Source organism: Astyanax mexicanus, chromosome 2 (genome assembly GCF_023375975.1).
Source record: "Astyanax mexicanus isolate ESR-SI-001 chromosome 2, AstMex3_surface, whole genome shotgun sequence".
Lineage (NCBI taxonomy): Eukaryota > Metazoa > Chordata > Actinopteri > Characiformes > Acestrorhamphidae > Astyanax > Astyanax mexicanus.
The window spans coordinates 1,804,955-1,821,940 of NC_064409.1; the positions used below are offsets into that span (position 1 = coordinate 1,804,955).

The 16,986-nt window shown below is 33.1% G+C and overlaps 2 protein-coding genes across 4 annotated transcripts in view; one reads left to right on the forward strand and one right to left on the reverse strand.

Annotated features, from left to right (window-relative positions):
- LOC103040561 (aldo-keto reductase family 1 member B1) overlaps positions 1–16,986 on the reverse strand; it is a 74,243-nt gene that overhangs the window by 9,006 nt on the left and 48,251 nt on the right. The window contains exon 1 of one of the 3 annotated variants that reach the window (XM_049475029.1): positions 727–923. The exons of the other annotated variants lie outside the window; for them this stretch is intronic. Within the exon in view, the coding sequence (XP_049330986.1) occupies positions 727–792 (66 nt within the window). The 5' untranslated portion in view covers positions 793–923. Of the gene's footprint in view, positions 1–726; positions 924–16,986 lie in introns of those variants that run through there. 3 annotated transcript variants of the gene reach the window in all.
- Positions 3,128–16,843, forward strand: LOC125799086 (aldo-keto reductase family 1 member B1-like). The gene is made up of 10 exons (XM_049475030.1): positions 3,128–3,308; positions 4,258–4,425; positions 5,300–5,416; positions 6,373–6,450; positions 6,563–6,685; positions 11,056–11,162; positions 11,971–12,052; positions 14,113–14,196; positions 14,285–14,367; positions 16,224–16,843. Exons 1-10 carry the CDS (start codon positions 3,243–3,245, stop codon positions 16,264–16,266), a joined length of 951 nt encoding a protein of 316 aa, XP_049330987.1. The 5' UTR covers positions 3,128–3,242; the 3' UTR covers positions 16,267–16,843.

The window sequence follows — 16,986 nt, forward strand, 5'->3', positions numbered from 1 at the left end:
GCTTAATAAATATAAAATCAAAAATTGTGAGCTGTGACAGATTTAGCATTTCCTCAGATTTAGCAGTTCCTCATCCAACCACTAGTCGGAGCTGCAGCTGCAGCACCACAAGCCCGCAGTCTTTGCTTAGTCAGAGCTACAGCCCAGCCACGGGCTACAGGGCTCAGCTGAGCCAGTCTGGAGCGTTTTTAAAAATTTGTAAGTTCTTCTGTGTATGAAATAAAATAACCCCACTAACCGGATAATACAGCTCTCTACAGTTCATCTTTCAGCCCAAGCAGCTAACAGCAGCAGTTTAGAGCAGCGTCACGGAGGCACTGCTGGGATTACATTATAAACAGGTCAGTTAGCGCGCTGCTAACCTCAGGATGTTTATAACTACGGAGTTTAGTGGACACACCACGGCTGCAAGGTTAGACTGTTGAAGGCTACTGAAGACTACTAAAGCAGGCAACGCAGCGTAAGCAAAAAAAAAACAAAAACCACACACACACACCAAAATACAAGTTAAGATAAAATATGAAAACGAACATAATAAAGCATAAATAATTAAATTGAATTGCGGGCCAGATGTATGTTTATTTTGTTAACCCGTGAGGGGCCGTATGAAACCGCGTCGCGGGCCGCATGTGGCCCGCGGGCCGCTACTTTGAGACCCCTGCTTTAGAGGCTTTGTAAATTTGTAAGAACACAGTCTGTAAAAAATGTGTCCAAAAACTCTCCTACCTTCCAGGTCCCCAGGCCTATAATGGGCATCTGTGCCCCAGTGTTGAGATCGATGCTGGACGTCATGATGAAGCAGTTTTACTGAATTTCACCAGAAGTTAAATCTCTTTGTGAACACAAGCAGCTCACCAGAGAAAAGCCTAACTTCAGCATTTGATTGGCCACGTCTGAGGCCACCCCTCCAAACTTACTGAGGACTGGAGCTGTACAGCTGTACAGCAAAGTGATACTATGATCATGCATTATGTGCAAAGCAGGAACAGCTAGGTTTTAGGAAAGAAAATATAAAAATATTGACTGAAATTTACAGACATTTACAGTTCACACAAAAAAAGCATTTGCCCCTCTACAGATTTCTTTTGTTTTGCTTTTATTTGTTTTTTGTATTTGTCCTTAACTTTTTTTTTTTTTTTTACAAATGATGAACTTTAATATCAGATCAGCATAACCTGAGTAAATAAATAAAGCTTTTTAAAGAATATTTCCTTTATTAAAGAAACAAAAATCAGCCAAACCAATCTAACTCTGTGTGAAAAAGTGTTCAGGAGGGGCAAGAACAGAAACAAGTAAGTAAAAGTCAGATTTTATTTTTGATAATTATATTACTATTAAATGCTCTGGACTGAGATATAAAACAGAAATAAAATAACTAATAAAACACTGTTACAATACTTTTAATGCATTTTAGATAAATAGCAATACTGATAATAATTCCCTTATAAACTAAATACTTATAACTCGTAAATGTATGGTTGTTTTGCCATTTGTTTCAAACATGTGACAGACATATTTTGGGCTAGTTTAAGCTTCTGAAGGGTGGGTTTTAGACTGACTTTGAGCTGGATATTTTTTGTTGGACCTGGCAACCCTGAGGCCAAGACAGACATTTTTTTTGTTTTTTTGTTGTTTTGCTTTTGTCTCCCTCTGGTGTGTATATTACATCTGCTGTGCTTGAAACAAAAGAAAATTCTGCATTATCAGACAGGATTCTGAGATAGGAAGGCCTAGTCATGTCTAAATAAACATCAGCATATGATTTCCTTGTGATTTTACATTACATTACATTACATTTGGCAGACGCTTTTGTCCAAAGCGACTTACAATATTGAAGTGCAAATAATAGAAGAGGTTAAGTACAAAAATAATAGAAGTTAAAAATAAAGCATCTATAGATAGGGCCTTAAGGAGGTCAGAGGGAAATAATGGGATAGAGGAGTAGAGAAGAGGAAGAAGGAGATGAGGTTAGAATTAGTTAGTTTGTTAGAGGTGTTAGGAGAGTAAGTGCTCTTTGAAGAGCTCTGTCTTCAGGAGTTTATTAAAGATAGTGAGAGATTCTCCTGATCTGGTAGTAGAAGGTAGTTAGTTAGAGGTGTTAGGAGAGTAAGTGCTCTTTGAAGAGCTCTGTCTTCAGGAGTTTCTTAAAGATAGCAAAAGATTCTCCTGCTCTGGTAGTAGAAGGTAGTTTGTCAGTCTGGATTGCTTTGTGTGAGTGTTTGGCAAAGCGAGGCGGCGTTTGAAGGAGCGCAGCGGCCGGGAGGTAGCGTAAGCTGGAGACCTCTACTTTAGTCAAAATCTCATCATTTGAAATTAGTTATGTGCAATTATGCAAATTTAAGCTCTATGTATATATATATGCAAATATATATACATTTACAAACCAATTAAAAAGAAAAGTAACACATTTTAAGCACATGTTAAACACAGGCTTCCAATGCAATAGTAATAAAAAAATAATAATATATAATAATATTTAAAATTGTATTGTATTAGATTTTAAATTAGAATACTTAAATATTTCTTGTTTTGTGTGGATTACTGAAAACAACATTCATACCATCGCTTGGAAATAATTCAGGTCTGAAAGGGTTGAGTTTTATCTCTAAACTGAGCAGAAACTTGTAAAGAAAGGGTTAAATTGAACATGTGAATCACATGACCTGATTCAGACACGAGCAATCGATGAATAAAGTCGATGAGGCGAACAAATGAATCTTCCTGTCGAACCGATTCTTTTGAACTGTCCGGTTCAACGTAGTAAGATCGCGATTTTATACTTTTTTTTATCTAGCTGCTCATATACTAATATAACTAATATACTATAATATCTGTCTAAAGCTAGTATCGAAAACGTTTTGTGTGGACTGGTATAAACAATGAAGATACGATAAAAAGGGAGAATAAAATGATCCCTTATTGCTATATTGGTATTTTAATCTTAATTCTAATAGTTTGCTTTATTAATTAAGGTGGTATAGATTTATAATCTATGTTTAGTGTCTTTTTAACGGTTTATTGTTGCAAGGGTTATATTTTTCCTTAAATACAGCCTCTAAAACATGTTTTGATTGTGTTGGACTGGTGAATCGGTTGACCGGTTCATTGAATCGGTTCATGTTGAATATCCGCTGTGAGTGAGTGGTGATAGCTGATAGACGTTAGAGAGTCTCTACAGAGCGGACACTTCAGTAAAACCGCATTATTTGGATAATATTAGCTAAATTAATCCAGTTTAAACCATGGCGACTTCAGTGAAGCTCAACACCGGAGCGGACATGCCTATTCTGGGTCTGGGAACATGGAAGGTAAATATAAACCCTGAATTTTAACTTTAAAAGTCTGGTTTTGTCTGTTTTACAACTAAAAAATGCTGTTTAAATTGATATTCCTGGAAGTTTATCTTCACACGAACTTTTTAAGACTAAATAAATCATATTACAGTCTAAATGTACCAGTTTACAGATGTTATATAAAGCTATACAGCTCTGAAAATAATGAAGAGATCACTTCAGTTTCTGAATCAGTTTCTCTGATTTTGCTATTTATAGGTTTATGTTTGAGTAAAATGAACATTGTTGTTTTATTCTAAAACTACAGACAACATTTCTCCCAAATTCCACATAAAAATATTCTCATTAAGAACGTCATGTATTTGCAGAAAATGAGAAATAGCTGAAATATTTGGTGGAATAATCCTGTTTTTAATCACAGTTTTTAATTTTCATGCATCTTGGCATCACGTTCTCTTTCTCCACCAGTCTTACACACTGCTTTTGGATAACTTTATGCTGCTTTACTCCTGGTGCAAAAATTCAAGCAGTTCAGTTTGGTGGTTTGATGGTTTGTGATCATCCATCTTCCTCTTGATTATATTCCAGAGGATTTCAATTTGGTAAAATAATGCATGCTCCCAAAGAGTAGGCTAAAATATATATATTTTTTCCGCCCAATACATATGAAAATCATGCTTTAGAGGGTTAAGTAAATGAAAATGTACTGTCTTTGGGAAAGAATAACATTTGTACCATGTTTTTTCTTATTAAATCTCTTAATCTTAAGAAGCTGTTTTGTTAATTGTAATAAAGGGTAATAAAGTATTTTTTGGTATGTGAGCATTACAATAATTACAGTAATTAATTGATAAAGAGCAGTTCTGATCTCCTGCATTAATCTCTGATTAGAACTCATTCTGATAAGTGTTTTATGGTATTTGGAGTGGACAAGGTCAAATCCCTGTTTCTGTTTTTCTCTCAGTCAGCTCCAGGAAAGGTAACGGAAGCTGTGAAAGCTGCTATCTCTGCAGGCTACAGACACATCGATGGAGCGTTCGTCTACCAGAATGAGAAGGAGGTTGGAGAGGGAATTCAGGCCATGATTAAAGAAGGAGCTGTGAAAAGAGAAGAGCTTTTTATTGTCAGCAAGGTACATTGTGAATAAATAAATTAAGTTACACTTTTATATAAGGCATTTCTAGAAACCCACTGGAAAGACACTCTACAGTCATGCTTTTATGCACAACTATTTTCACTCAGAACTCTTCCACACACTAGTGAAAAGCAGTAGCCAATAGGGCACAGCATACTCTCAACCGGAAACACCGTCCATGCCAATCCTAGGGTTGGTACAATCATAAACAAATGGAAAAGTCATGGAATTTAAAAATAGCAACTTCCAGGCCTGGATTAGTTTTGGAAAAATAAAAACACCTGGGAAGTTTTGGAAAAGTCATGGAAATTTGCTCCACAAAATTTGTATTTCAGTTTGATGATGGAGAAACTCTATTTAGAGCTACGAATACATCAATCAGCTCAGAGTTAATTCAGTAATTTTAAGCCAACACAGTAAAGTTTTCAGGATCTGACATTTTTCTGATTTATTTTATGCTTACTATAATCAATTTCAATTATAGTTTTAGTTGATTTTTGGTTTTATATTTTTCATGTCTGTACTGATGTTTTAAAAAATTGTGGGGTCATGAAAATTTGCCTTGAAGGCCTGAAAAATCATGAAAATGTAAAAATTTGGAAATTTTACATTTTCATGGTTTTTCAGGCATTCAAGGCAAATTTTCATGACCCCACAATTTTTTAAAACGTCAGTAAAACGTGTATCAACTTTGGGCACACAGATACACACACCAGATCAGTTTAGAGTATTACATTTACCTGTTCTCCCACACACAACCACACATAGAGAACCCAGATAGGGATTTGAACCCAAAACCTACTAACTAACCTTGACATTAAACAAAAGTTAAAGATTAGAACTGTATTAAAATCTCTTTATCTCTCCACAGCTTTGGTGCACTTTCCATGACAAGTCTGCAGTAAAAGGGGCATGTCAGAAGACCTTAAGTGACCTGCAGCTGGATTACCTTGATTTATACCTGGTTCACTGGCCAATGGGCTTTCAGGTATCTGAATAATCTACCGGTAGATTGTCTAATTATTTAAATTGACATTTTTAGACCCACTAGCATTTTAATATAAGTATGAAATCGATTTAATTCTAGGCGTTTTCTGTGATTTAATACTAGTATAAAAAGAACCTTTAATGAAACTTCATGATACCAATAATTAGGGATGTCTCGTTGACATTTTCTATATTCGATGCCATGTTTTAAAATGATACTTTAGCAATACAGTAAAATAATATATAAAAAATATAAAAATGTATTTTATTAATTATTATTATTATCTAATATATATTTTTATATATATATCATTTTTTTATTATTATTGAAACAGTATAAAAACATATCACTTGATTAAAAATTGTGATTGTAGTATAAGTTGTATTATACTTAAATTGTACTAGCATGTACTTCTTATATGATAATAATTGCTTACTAAATATATTAATGGAAACTTTACATTTTTAAGGCATTTTTATTTAATTTACTTAAAACAAACAAAAACATTAAAATCACCAGTAAAAAAAAAATCAAACAGTGAATGTTAATCGGCATTTAAAATAAATAAAGTAATCTGGCAAAATTAATTTATATTAATGTTATGTTTATGCTGTATTTATACTGTATTGTTGGAAGGGAGACAGTAAAAATAGTGTACAATAGTTTAGTGTGGAGTTTTTTTTTACTGTATTATAATATCTCAGGGTAGGTTTGATGCTATTTAAATATGGATATTGTACAGTAATGTACCCTGAAATATTATGATATTATTTTAGAGCCATATCATCCACCCCTACTTGTAATAATAAACATAATTTTATTTCTAGTGAGCTATAATCCCTAGTCAACACAAAGACGTCGGAAGTTTAAAGACTAAACTACCATTAGGATATAGGCAGACTCTTTTGTTACTGTTTTTTTAATATATTTTATATATTTTTTAATCTATATTTCAGCCTGGAACAGAGCTGTTCCCTCTGGACAGTGAAGGATTAACTATCAGTGATGATACCAAATTCCTGGATACCTGGGAGGTGAGAAAATGACCAGTTATTGTTTGCTTAATGTTTAATTTTGCATCAGAAAAATGTATTCTGTTACAACATATATAAATTTACTATATATAAAAAAGCATTGATCTTACAGGGAATGGAGGAGCTGGTGGACGCTGGGCTGGTCAAGGCCATCGGCATCTCCAACTTTAACCGAGAGCAGATTGAGGCCATTCTGAACAAACCAGGCCTCAAATATAAACCTGCAAACAACCAGGTAAGATCCTCATTCTTAACACAGGTCCTGTAGAAGGTCATTTTTCACACCTGTATTTGGTTTCTATAATCAGTTGATGAGTTTGTTTATTTGGAGAGTTTCTCCCTATGTTTGGTTTGGTTTCACACAGGCATGAAAACGGAGTCTTGCGGCTGTGAGCAGTGAACGCAGCACATATTGTGCGTGTAAACAGCATGGAGCAGCAGAAACAGTGTTTGTTCAGAGCTGTTGTAAAAGCATAATCTGCCCGAAACAATTTTTTTTTATAATGACATGCCTAAATGGTGTTTTAAAAAGTAAATTGTAAACTGAATATTTATTTCATTCATTAAATAGCTTATGCAAATTAACACATGCTATTTAGTTTAAAGTAGCATAACCATCTATAGAAGTATGGTTCCACTTTGGAGCTCAATTAAAGCCGCAAAATGTAATTATTTTAAGGAGGAATACCTATTAAAGTTCAGAGTATTTATGATATATTTTAAATTATTCCTTTGGTCAGAATTTTTCCGTTTTCACATAGCTGATAGTGATGAAGACAGGATGCATGTAATAATAACGTTCTTTATTCACTCAGTTACTAAACTGCAGTGTGAAACCGAAACTATACGGATCAAAAACAATATGCATATATACAATGTATCGAAGATACAAAGCTTGGTGTAAAAAAAATACATTTAGTCTTATTCTTATGCATTATACTGAGGGCAGTAAAAAGGTCAGGGAGATTTAAAAAAGACTTTAACATTAATCACCAGAGTTATATCAGACTCTGGAGTCTTATCTGCTGTGACGGCTCCACAGAGAAAGGCCATCTTGCACCTAATAATTAGCCTTTAGCCAACGGCAAGCCTTATAATCATGTTACCTCCTTAATGTGCTTTCTTTTGTCTGGATCGAGAGTGGACTGTGGTCCTTTCATATATGCTCAGTGCTATCAGTCCTTCCATGTGGATTTTATGCACTATATAAACAATGCTACATCAAAAGCATGTATTAAAAAAACCTTATTTTTATTTACCCAGCATGTGCATGCTGTAGCTACACTTTCAGTCACATTTTGCTCTTTCCCAAGTTTCCTGTGCTCTGCTTTTCCATAGTCCTTGACTTACCTTTCTCCTGCTTCTGTTCATCTAAAGTATTTTCTACAAAAACACCCTAACTAAATCAGTATTTGTCCGCTATTAACACACTGACTTTTAGTCAACAAAGCTGCATATCTAGGCCTGTCACAATAAAACAAATTTGCAACTGATATTTTGTCTCAGAAATTATTGCGGTAAACGATATTGTTGGCATTTTTAGACCACTAATTTGGTACCAATAAAATTATAACATAATATTGTGACAAATGAATAAACTTGGAATGGAAAATAAACTTTCCATTCCTGTTTACGCACTTAATTTTAATTTTGGAACCTGAATTCCATGTTTTGTTAATGAAATGTTTTGCAGTTGCATTGTTTAAACACCAGAGGTCGCAATCCCGCAAGTGCAGGCCAAAGAGCCAATGGGCGTAAGCAAAGGGCAGAGGATATGTCCGTCATTTTTGACTAAAGCCAATCAGAACAGATCCTCCACCCAGCCCTCACAGGCCAAAAGGAACGTCAAGTTTCCAGTAATGTAGTGTATTGTAGACAAATTAAAATTTCCATTTTTTTCTATTCTGCCTAAATAAACAAGTGATTAAGTGAACATTTATACAGGCTGCATTTTTCATTGTTTATACATTTAAAAAAGGAGACTTTTCTTATTTTTATTTTCTGAGAGTCCATTTTTTTTTTTCAAATGTTGTGAGAAAATCAAATTGTGTATAGAATTGAATCGTGTCACTGTCAGCCAAAAAAAATATTTGTATCTCCATTCTTTTTGTATATATAATTTTACAAAATTTTCATGATAAATAGACCAATAAAAATGCTTCAAATGTATTATAGTATAGTATAGTAAGCTTTTTCTTATTTTTTTTGGAGACACAAGGATTTTAAGTGTCTATTATCATATAACCTGCTTAGCACCTGATTATGTGTGTGTGTGTGTGTGTGTGTGTGTATATGTGTAGTGATCATGTGAGTAACTAACTCAACATGCAATAAAACATGAGTTAAAAGGACATCATAAATCCCTGCTGTTAGAAACGTAGTATGACTTGCATTTTTTGCTCATAACTGACCTAGTGATTCTTTTTCCATCTGAAAGATTGCCTTTTTTTATGTGAGGCTGCTGTGGCTCTTAAATTTTATCTTTTGCCTTTGCCCATAAATCACCTGACCCACACCTGCCCTACACCTGCCCTCGCCTTCACACCTGCCCTTTCCTATATCCCAGTGTTACAGTGTCTCATAGATTGTACTTTTTATTGCACTAGTGACCTGGTCAGAGATAGATTATAGTAACAAAGTAGAAGTATTTCACTACTCTAATTACGTACTAAAATACTGTATTAGTACTTAATTATTTGAGTAATAAAATGCTGTATCTGTATCTACTGGAGTATTATTTTAATTCACTACTCTACTTAAGTACTAAAAGGCTTTATTAGTATTTAAGTACTTGAGTACTAAAATGCTGTATTAGTACTTTATTATTTAGTACTTGCCACAGGACATTGTTTGAATGTGTGTTTGTTCATCTGATCTCATTTATTTACAGACTGTAGGAGAGCTTTAGAGTTAGTGCTGGAGATAAAACTAAACTACCTCCTATAGATTTTTTTTTTTCTTATACAACTCTGTTTTAACCATTGTAACAATTTAAACGCTTTAATAAAATTAGTTCTCAAGCCAATTTTAACCATAAAATTATTATTAATTCATGTGCCGTCTTTATTACAGTAAGAAAAAACAAGAATTAGCTGTTTTTACTCATTTAACAGGTTTAATTTTAGCCCTTGCTGGGCTAGGGCTGCACGATATATGGTTTAAGCATCGTCATCGTGATGTGCGTATGCTCTATAGTCACATTGCAGGAAGTGTGACTTAAGTCACTTAAGGCAATTAAATCAAATACATCATGTTGCAATGTTTTGATTCTTGACACAAGAAGTAGATACACAGCACTGTCTCTGTGTCTGTGTGAGTGACAGACTGCTTCTCCCTGAGAAGCGTGGGGAGGAGGGGGAGGGGTAGGAGTAAACAGGAGGTAACTGTATGGCCTCCATCCACATGGTTGGGCACGTGCGGAAAGCTGTGCACCTCAGTCCAGCACAGTTTAGCAGCGCAGATATTTCCAGTTACAGCTGAATTCACACTTTTAATCCCAGAACAAAAACATATTCTTAATCTTATTTACCTTTTAAAAAGCTATTTAAATGCCTGATTAAAGGGCATTTGTTTGATGTTTTTGCTGTTGTTTTTCTCGGGTTTTGAGAGCTCGGCGCTGACAACTCAGCTCTTGATTGGTCCGGACACGAGATAGTGAGCTAGTGACGTCATAAGCCCTGTATTGTTTAATATCATGCTATATATCATTCAAAAAAATATCATTTGCAATGTAAATGTTTTCCAGTATTGTGCAGCCCTGCCCTGTGTGCTTATGGATCGGGTGTCTTCTGGGTTAAATTGTTTCTTCCTGATCTTCATGATCAAAGATTTCCAGGAACAAGTTTCCAGTTTGTATGACTGACAAACTTCAAGACTTTCTTGTGATGGATGATTGGGTGCGATCGGGTGTGCATGCAGTGTGTGTGCGCTCAAGTGTGTTCATGCAAGTGTGTGTGTGTGTGTGTGTGTGTGTTCTTGTGAATGTATGCCAGTCAATGTAATGTAACTAAACAAACATAAACAGATAAACAAACCAACAGAGACAAAACCAGACAGATTAACATACATACATATATGTGAAGGATTTATTCTATAGATTCTGTTGAATAGTTTTGCTATCTCCTCAATCTATGGGCATATATATGTAGTATTGTGGTAAATTTTAAGATTATTAAATATGTCTGTGTTGATGTTTTAAGATATATGATGTATTGAAAATTAAGATTTGATTCATTTCTATAGCTTTTAATCTTTCCAGAGATATGTGATATAAAAGAAGATTTTCCCAGTGCCTGGTATTTATAGAGACCCTGGTCTTCCAGTTTTGGAATGGTTTTCTTGGCTATGGCGAGGGCAGTGAGTGTAGGGCTAATTTATTTATTGTGAGGGTCCAAAACAGTACAGTCCCACTTCAAGACTTTCATCTTTATCTTTTTCCATTGTCGTTCTGTTTCTCTAGTAGCTGCTGGGTACTGGGACGGGTAGTTAAGTAATGTTAATATTACTCTGATAGCAGTGAATCAGTAAATGCATCCCAAAAAAATACTGTTGTAAAACTTTTATTTCTGCTTTATCTTGTCTTTTTTTGATAAAACCTAATTTCAGGTTGAGTGTCATCCATATCTGAGTCAGGAGAAACTGATCAATTTCTGTCAGTCTAAGGGAATCACAGTGACTGCGTACAGTCCTCTGGGTTCTCCTGACCGTCCGTGGTGAGTAATCTTTCTACGAATACTAATAAATAAAACTACTAATAAAATTAAATAAACTTTACTTTAGCAGTTTACATTCTAGCTGCTTCTAAATGACAAAAATGTCATTGTCATTCCTTTTTTTTTTTGAGGGAAATGTGAATTTAATCCATTTAGGAAAATGTGGAAAAAGTTAAGAGCTGTGAATACATTCCCGAAGCTCTGTATAAGTTGATCATATTTATATTTGCATTATAAAAAAGTTGATTTGTAGAACATGTGTGGCTCTGTGGAGCTCTTTAATTGAGCTTTTTGTTTATTAGGAAGTTTAATTATGTATTAATAATTATGTAATTGTGGTATAATGTAAGCTGCATGACTCAGCAAACACAAGGTTAACATGTGACCGTGCAAGAAGCAGAAACAGACAAATGTGGTAAAAATGGGAAATTACACATTAAAAAAAGAATAAGAACCTTAAAACTGAAACTAGAACTAGAGACCACAGCTCAAAAAGGGTAATTAAGTCAGGACTGTGCATGTTTCAAACTAACACAATTGTTTTTTTTATTATTTAAAACATAAAGATGGTTAAATAAGATTTGTTTGATGGTGAATTTTTTTTTATTACTGCAGAGAAATGTATTTTTCTGTAAAGCATTTTGAATTGCATATGTGTATGAAAGGTGCTGTACAAATTAATTTGCATTATCTTACCTTTTATCCCAAAATTAAAGATCTATAGTGTAATAATGTAAAGCAAAAGTAAATGTAAATTTCCTTGTGAACACTGGAGTAATGTAGATTATCACTTTTTTTTTACACTCAGGGCCAAACCTGAGGACCCTTCATTGCTGGAAGACCCAAACATCACAGCTATTGCTAAGAAGTATAATAAGACCACTGCTCAGGTAGGGGATACTGAACACTATTTCAGCTTCTGTGTTAAACAGGTAAACAGTAATCTGATTTTATTAAAGATATTAGTATATTTGAATGAAGCAGAGACTGTTTAACATCAGTGTATTATCTACAACACTGTTTATTGCAGTTATGGGTGTGCCATATCATATCATACACAATAATATCAACCAATTTTTGGTTATATATTGTTAATGCAAGGATACACTGAAATATATGGCCCTAAAATAATATCACGATGGTTCATGGTATTTTTGCAAAAAACTTTGGCAATATGAAGAAACACTAAATAAAAAAAATCAAGATTATACTACTGCAACAAAATGAAAATTAAAATGTTATTATTGCATACGATACGAAATAAAAAAATACAGGATTTTTTTCAGATTTGTAACAGAAGTCAATGATCCAGAATGTCATGATACTACTAATAATAATAATGCACTCCATATATCTCCATACATCCAGGATTAAAGTAAAGATTACTTCAGTTTCTGAATCAGTTTCTCTGTTTTTTTTCTATTTATAGTTTTATGTTTGAATAAAATGAACATTCCTCCCAAATTTCAAATAAAAATATTCTCATTTAGAGCATTTATTTGCAGAAAATGAGAAATGGCTGAAAAAAAAAAGATGCAGTGCTTTTAGACCTGAAATAATGCAAAGAAAACAAGTTTATATTCATAAAGTTTTAAGTTCAGAATTCAAAAATCAATATTTGTTGGAATAATCCTGGTGGTTTTTAATCACAGTTTTTTTTCATGCATCTTGGCATCATGTTCTCCTCCTCCACCAGTCTTACACACTGCTTTTGGATAACTTTATGCTGCTTTACTCCTGGTGTAAAAATTCAAGCAGTTCAGTTTGGTGGTTTGATGGCTTGTGATCATCCATCTTCCTCTTGATTATATTCCAGAGGTTTTTAATTTGGTCAAAATAAAGAAACTCATCATTTATAAGTGCTCTCTTATTTTTTTAACCACATTGCGATACCATCACAGCCCACTGGGGAGAGCTGCCTCCCACAGGTTAGAAACTATTGGTCTGGTCAAAGTCCATTGAGATGCAATATCCAATATGGTACCATATCATTAACTCCTAATTATCACATCAGGGTTCTACTTTTTTACTCTTTTTATCAAAAGAAAAATTCACACTGTTCTCATTTCCCATTTTATATCTACTGTCCAGTATCATTTATTTTACTTTAATCCTGGATATATGGAGATATTTGGAGTGCATTATTATTAATATCATGACATTCTGGATCATTGACTTCTGTTACTGTAAATCTGAGAAAATTCTTATATTTTTTATTTTCTCAGTTATCTCAGATATCATATCGTATGCAGTAATAAAATTATAAATTGTCATTTTGTTACAATAGTGTGTTCTTGAAACATATATTTTATTTCAATGTTTTGTCATATCGACAAGAGTATCGTTATTGCAAAAATACCATTAAATTTTATTGTATTATTTTAGAGAGCTCTTTAAAAATTATGAGTTTCTTTGATTTTACCAAATTGAAAACCTCTAGAATATAATCAAGAGGAAGATGGATGATCACAAACCATCAAACCACCAAACTGAACTGCTTGAATTTTTACACCAGGAGTAAAGCAGCATAAAGTTATCCAAAAGCAGTGTGTAAGACTGGTGGAGGAGAACATGATGCCAAGATGCATGAAAAAAAACTGTGATTAAAAACCAACCAGGGTTATTCCACCAAATATTGATTATTTCTGAACTCTTAAAACTTTATGAATATGAACTTTTTGTTTTCTTTGCATTATTTGAGGTCTGAAAGTTCTGCATCTTTTTTCTTATTTCAGTCATTTCTCATTTTCTGTAAATAAATGCTCTAAATGAGAATATTTTTATTTGGAATTATCACGATCACTAAGCTATTGTTATAAAAATAGTCTGAATCACAGTTCATCATTATTAAATGCTTAAAATAAAAAATATGATGTACTGTAGGTGAAAATTTAATTTAATTTTTTTTTTATTTTTATTTTTTTATTTGTCTACAATAAACAACTCCCAGGTCCTCCTACGATTCCAGATTCAGAGAAATGTCATCGTGATCCCAAAGTCCGTCACTCCCTCACGCATCCAGGAGAACTTTCAGGTAAGCTCTTTACACAGAGCCGTAAAGTTCCAGAAAAAGAACTTTAGATTATTTATTTATCTTTCATTAATGTTATTCTTATCCAAAGGTCTTTGACTTCACACTGACTGATGAAGAGATGAAGATTATTTTAGGCTTCAACAGGAACTTCAGGGTCTGCCCCATGCACTGGTGAGTTTACCTGTGTGTTTAACAGAGTTCAGTAATAAATATCAGTAGACTATTTATTAATAATTGATTTATTTGCCTTAGAAAAGCCTTAATTAGTCTTTAAAATGTATTCTTCCCAATCCATATCCACAAAGTAAATATAATTTTTGTTATACTTGTCGTGCATTGGCCTTTAGCTATTTAAAATAGTATTTGCAATTTAGCTCATTGGTTTAAAACTAAATCTTAGCAAGTGAAAATTTCTAAATTTAGGGCAATAAATCTTATTTTCCTCTCTGATAAGAATTTTTTTGTCTTACCATGCATTGTGTAAGTGTTAGATTATTTGCTATATTATTTTAAATTATATTCTTACTTAGAATGTGTACCTTATTTATTTATAGTCATTTAAACTCAAAATAAGCACAATCAATCAGCTTCAATCAAGTTATTCTGATTCTTGCGTCCAAAAACAGGGACTTTTTTGCTTGATTTGGGTGTTACTTCACTCATTTTGAGATTTTTTCATTGCTTTTACTAAGAAACACATTTTCTCTTACTAAGAAAACTTTGCCTACCCCACATTTGCTTAATATACATATATTTGTCTTAATTTGCATATATTCGTCTGGTTTTTGCCAATGGATTTTTTGCAGTGAACAGCAGATTAGCTCAAGTATCAATTGGGTTTCCATGGCCGGAGACAGATATATTTACAAAGATAAATATATTCTTATATATTTTACTGAATTGAATGATTCTAAAAACACATGTGTGACTGAATACACCAACTATATGTATTTCTCTTTTTGGTTTTTCATAATTCCATATGGTTGGAATTGTCAAGAAACGTCTATAATATTTTTTCTGCTTATTTTTTTCTACAAAATTAAAACATTTAAAGAACGTTTTGTATTGCTGCTTATATTTCTGTTATATTCAGGACTAACAAAGTAGCGGTGGCTGAAATAGTCATAGAATATTGTTGCTGTCCAATGGGGAAGAAAAAAAAAAAAGTATCTCAATATTTGTCGATTTTTAATTTTTTTTTTTTTTTTTACATTATTTCAACACAAAACCTGTCCTTTTCACTCTGCCAAAATTTCTTGATGATCAGACCAAAAGAAAGGCTTCAAAATTACCCAAAATAAACTCTTTTACTTCCATTGAAAGTTCAGAAGGTTTTTTCTCTCTCCTGTAAAGTTGCTGTTTTGGAGATATTTTGTTTTCATTGGACAGCGACGATGTATTGACTTATTTTTGGCCATGTGTATTAGTGTTTATTTACTGTGTGTTTAGAGTGTAAAAGATACTCTAACCCTTGTGTGGTGTTTTTTATATTTTTTGTTATTTGTTTACTTTGTTACTTGTATTTAATTCAGCAAAATTAAGCAATTCTACATTAAAATGCTTTACACATGCTTGCTTCACCTAAACTACAAGCAATATAAACAGCTTACATGGTTAATATTTGCCCTTTACCTTTCTTATGTTACATTTCTTTTAAAAAGTGCTACTCTTTTTTTATTAGTTTTTTAATAAAATGTAAAAGAAAATGAATTAAACTCAAGATATGAGTAGAAAATTTGTTTAGTTTCAAATTTACAAATGAAGCAATGTTTATTAGCCCTTGGCCAAACATACTGTATGTAATATAAATGGTTGGGGGGTGGGGGGGATGTGTTTTGATATATGTTTTTCACAAAAAATGAGCCAATGCCAATGAGTTGATTTTAGAAAAAATATTTTTTTAGTATCATTTGATGAAAAATGAAAATGGGTCCCACAGACCCGAACACCACACAAGGGTTAATACATATTCAGCTTTTTCCTTATATAAATAACATTTTATTAAATGCATTTCTATTGTTTTTCAGGGGTGTGAAGCACAGGGATTACCCATTTAATGCTGAATATTAAAAGAGAAGGAGCCTCAGTCCGAGCTTCTACTTTACAAGCTTCATATGCAGTGCTGTCTGTTAAATTTACATTCCAGTATCATCTTTTTCCTGCAAATATGCTGATTAGCTTCATAGATTCTGTATGAAGAATAATATCTACTATACTGTAACATGAGAAACGGGATCATACACTAGTATAATTAGACCCCTGTATAGAAAGATGCACTGTTTTTGCCATTACCAATTATTTCCTTTTTTCAAATATTCAAGTTCATATTCATATAAGAGAAAGTTTCATACTGTTTATTTCAACATAAATGTTCATTCTACAGATTTGTTCATGCTACTCTTCATATTTTACGCTCTGTTCAGTTTCTGAACTACTAAAGTAGTTTAACTTACTTGAATACATATGAAATATAGCTTTTAGTTGCATCTGTTTAAAATATTCCATTAGCAACACATTGAACACTCCACATTCCTTGTTTTCCATTTTTCAATGCAAGCTGTGAGCAGCTCCATGTGGCCTGATTGTGTGTTTGCCTTTAAAATACATTTTAATGATGTACAAAATAAAGCAAACGTTTCAGTCAGCATTCTGCCTTTTATTATATTTTATTATTTGATAGGTTTTTTGGAGATTAAGTAAGAGGTAAAGAGGTATTTTTAACCTATTAATTTCCAGTCTAGAAATTTGTACTCAGTTTTAAAGCCTAATATGCATTGTGTGCTGATCCAG

Excerpts from the sequence above, each read along its gene's own strand:
- LOC125799086 (XM_049475030.1), top strand. The coding sequence starts at position 3,243 with ATGGCGACTTCAGTGAAGCTCAACACCGGAGCGGACATGCCTATTCTG. Across the intron at positions 6,451-6,562 it reads AATTCCTGGATACCTGGGAG|GGAATGGAGGAGCTGGTGGA; the intron begins GTGAGAAAATGA and ends TTGATCTTACAG. Across the intron at positions 14,368-16,223 it reads AGGGTCTGCCCCATGCACTG|GGGTGTGAAGCACAGGGATT; the intron begins GTGAGTTTACCT and ends ATTGTTTTTCAG.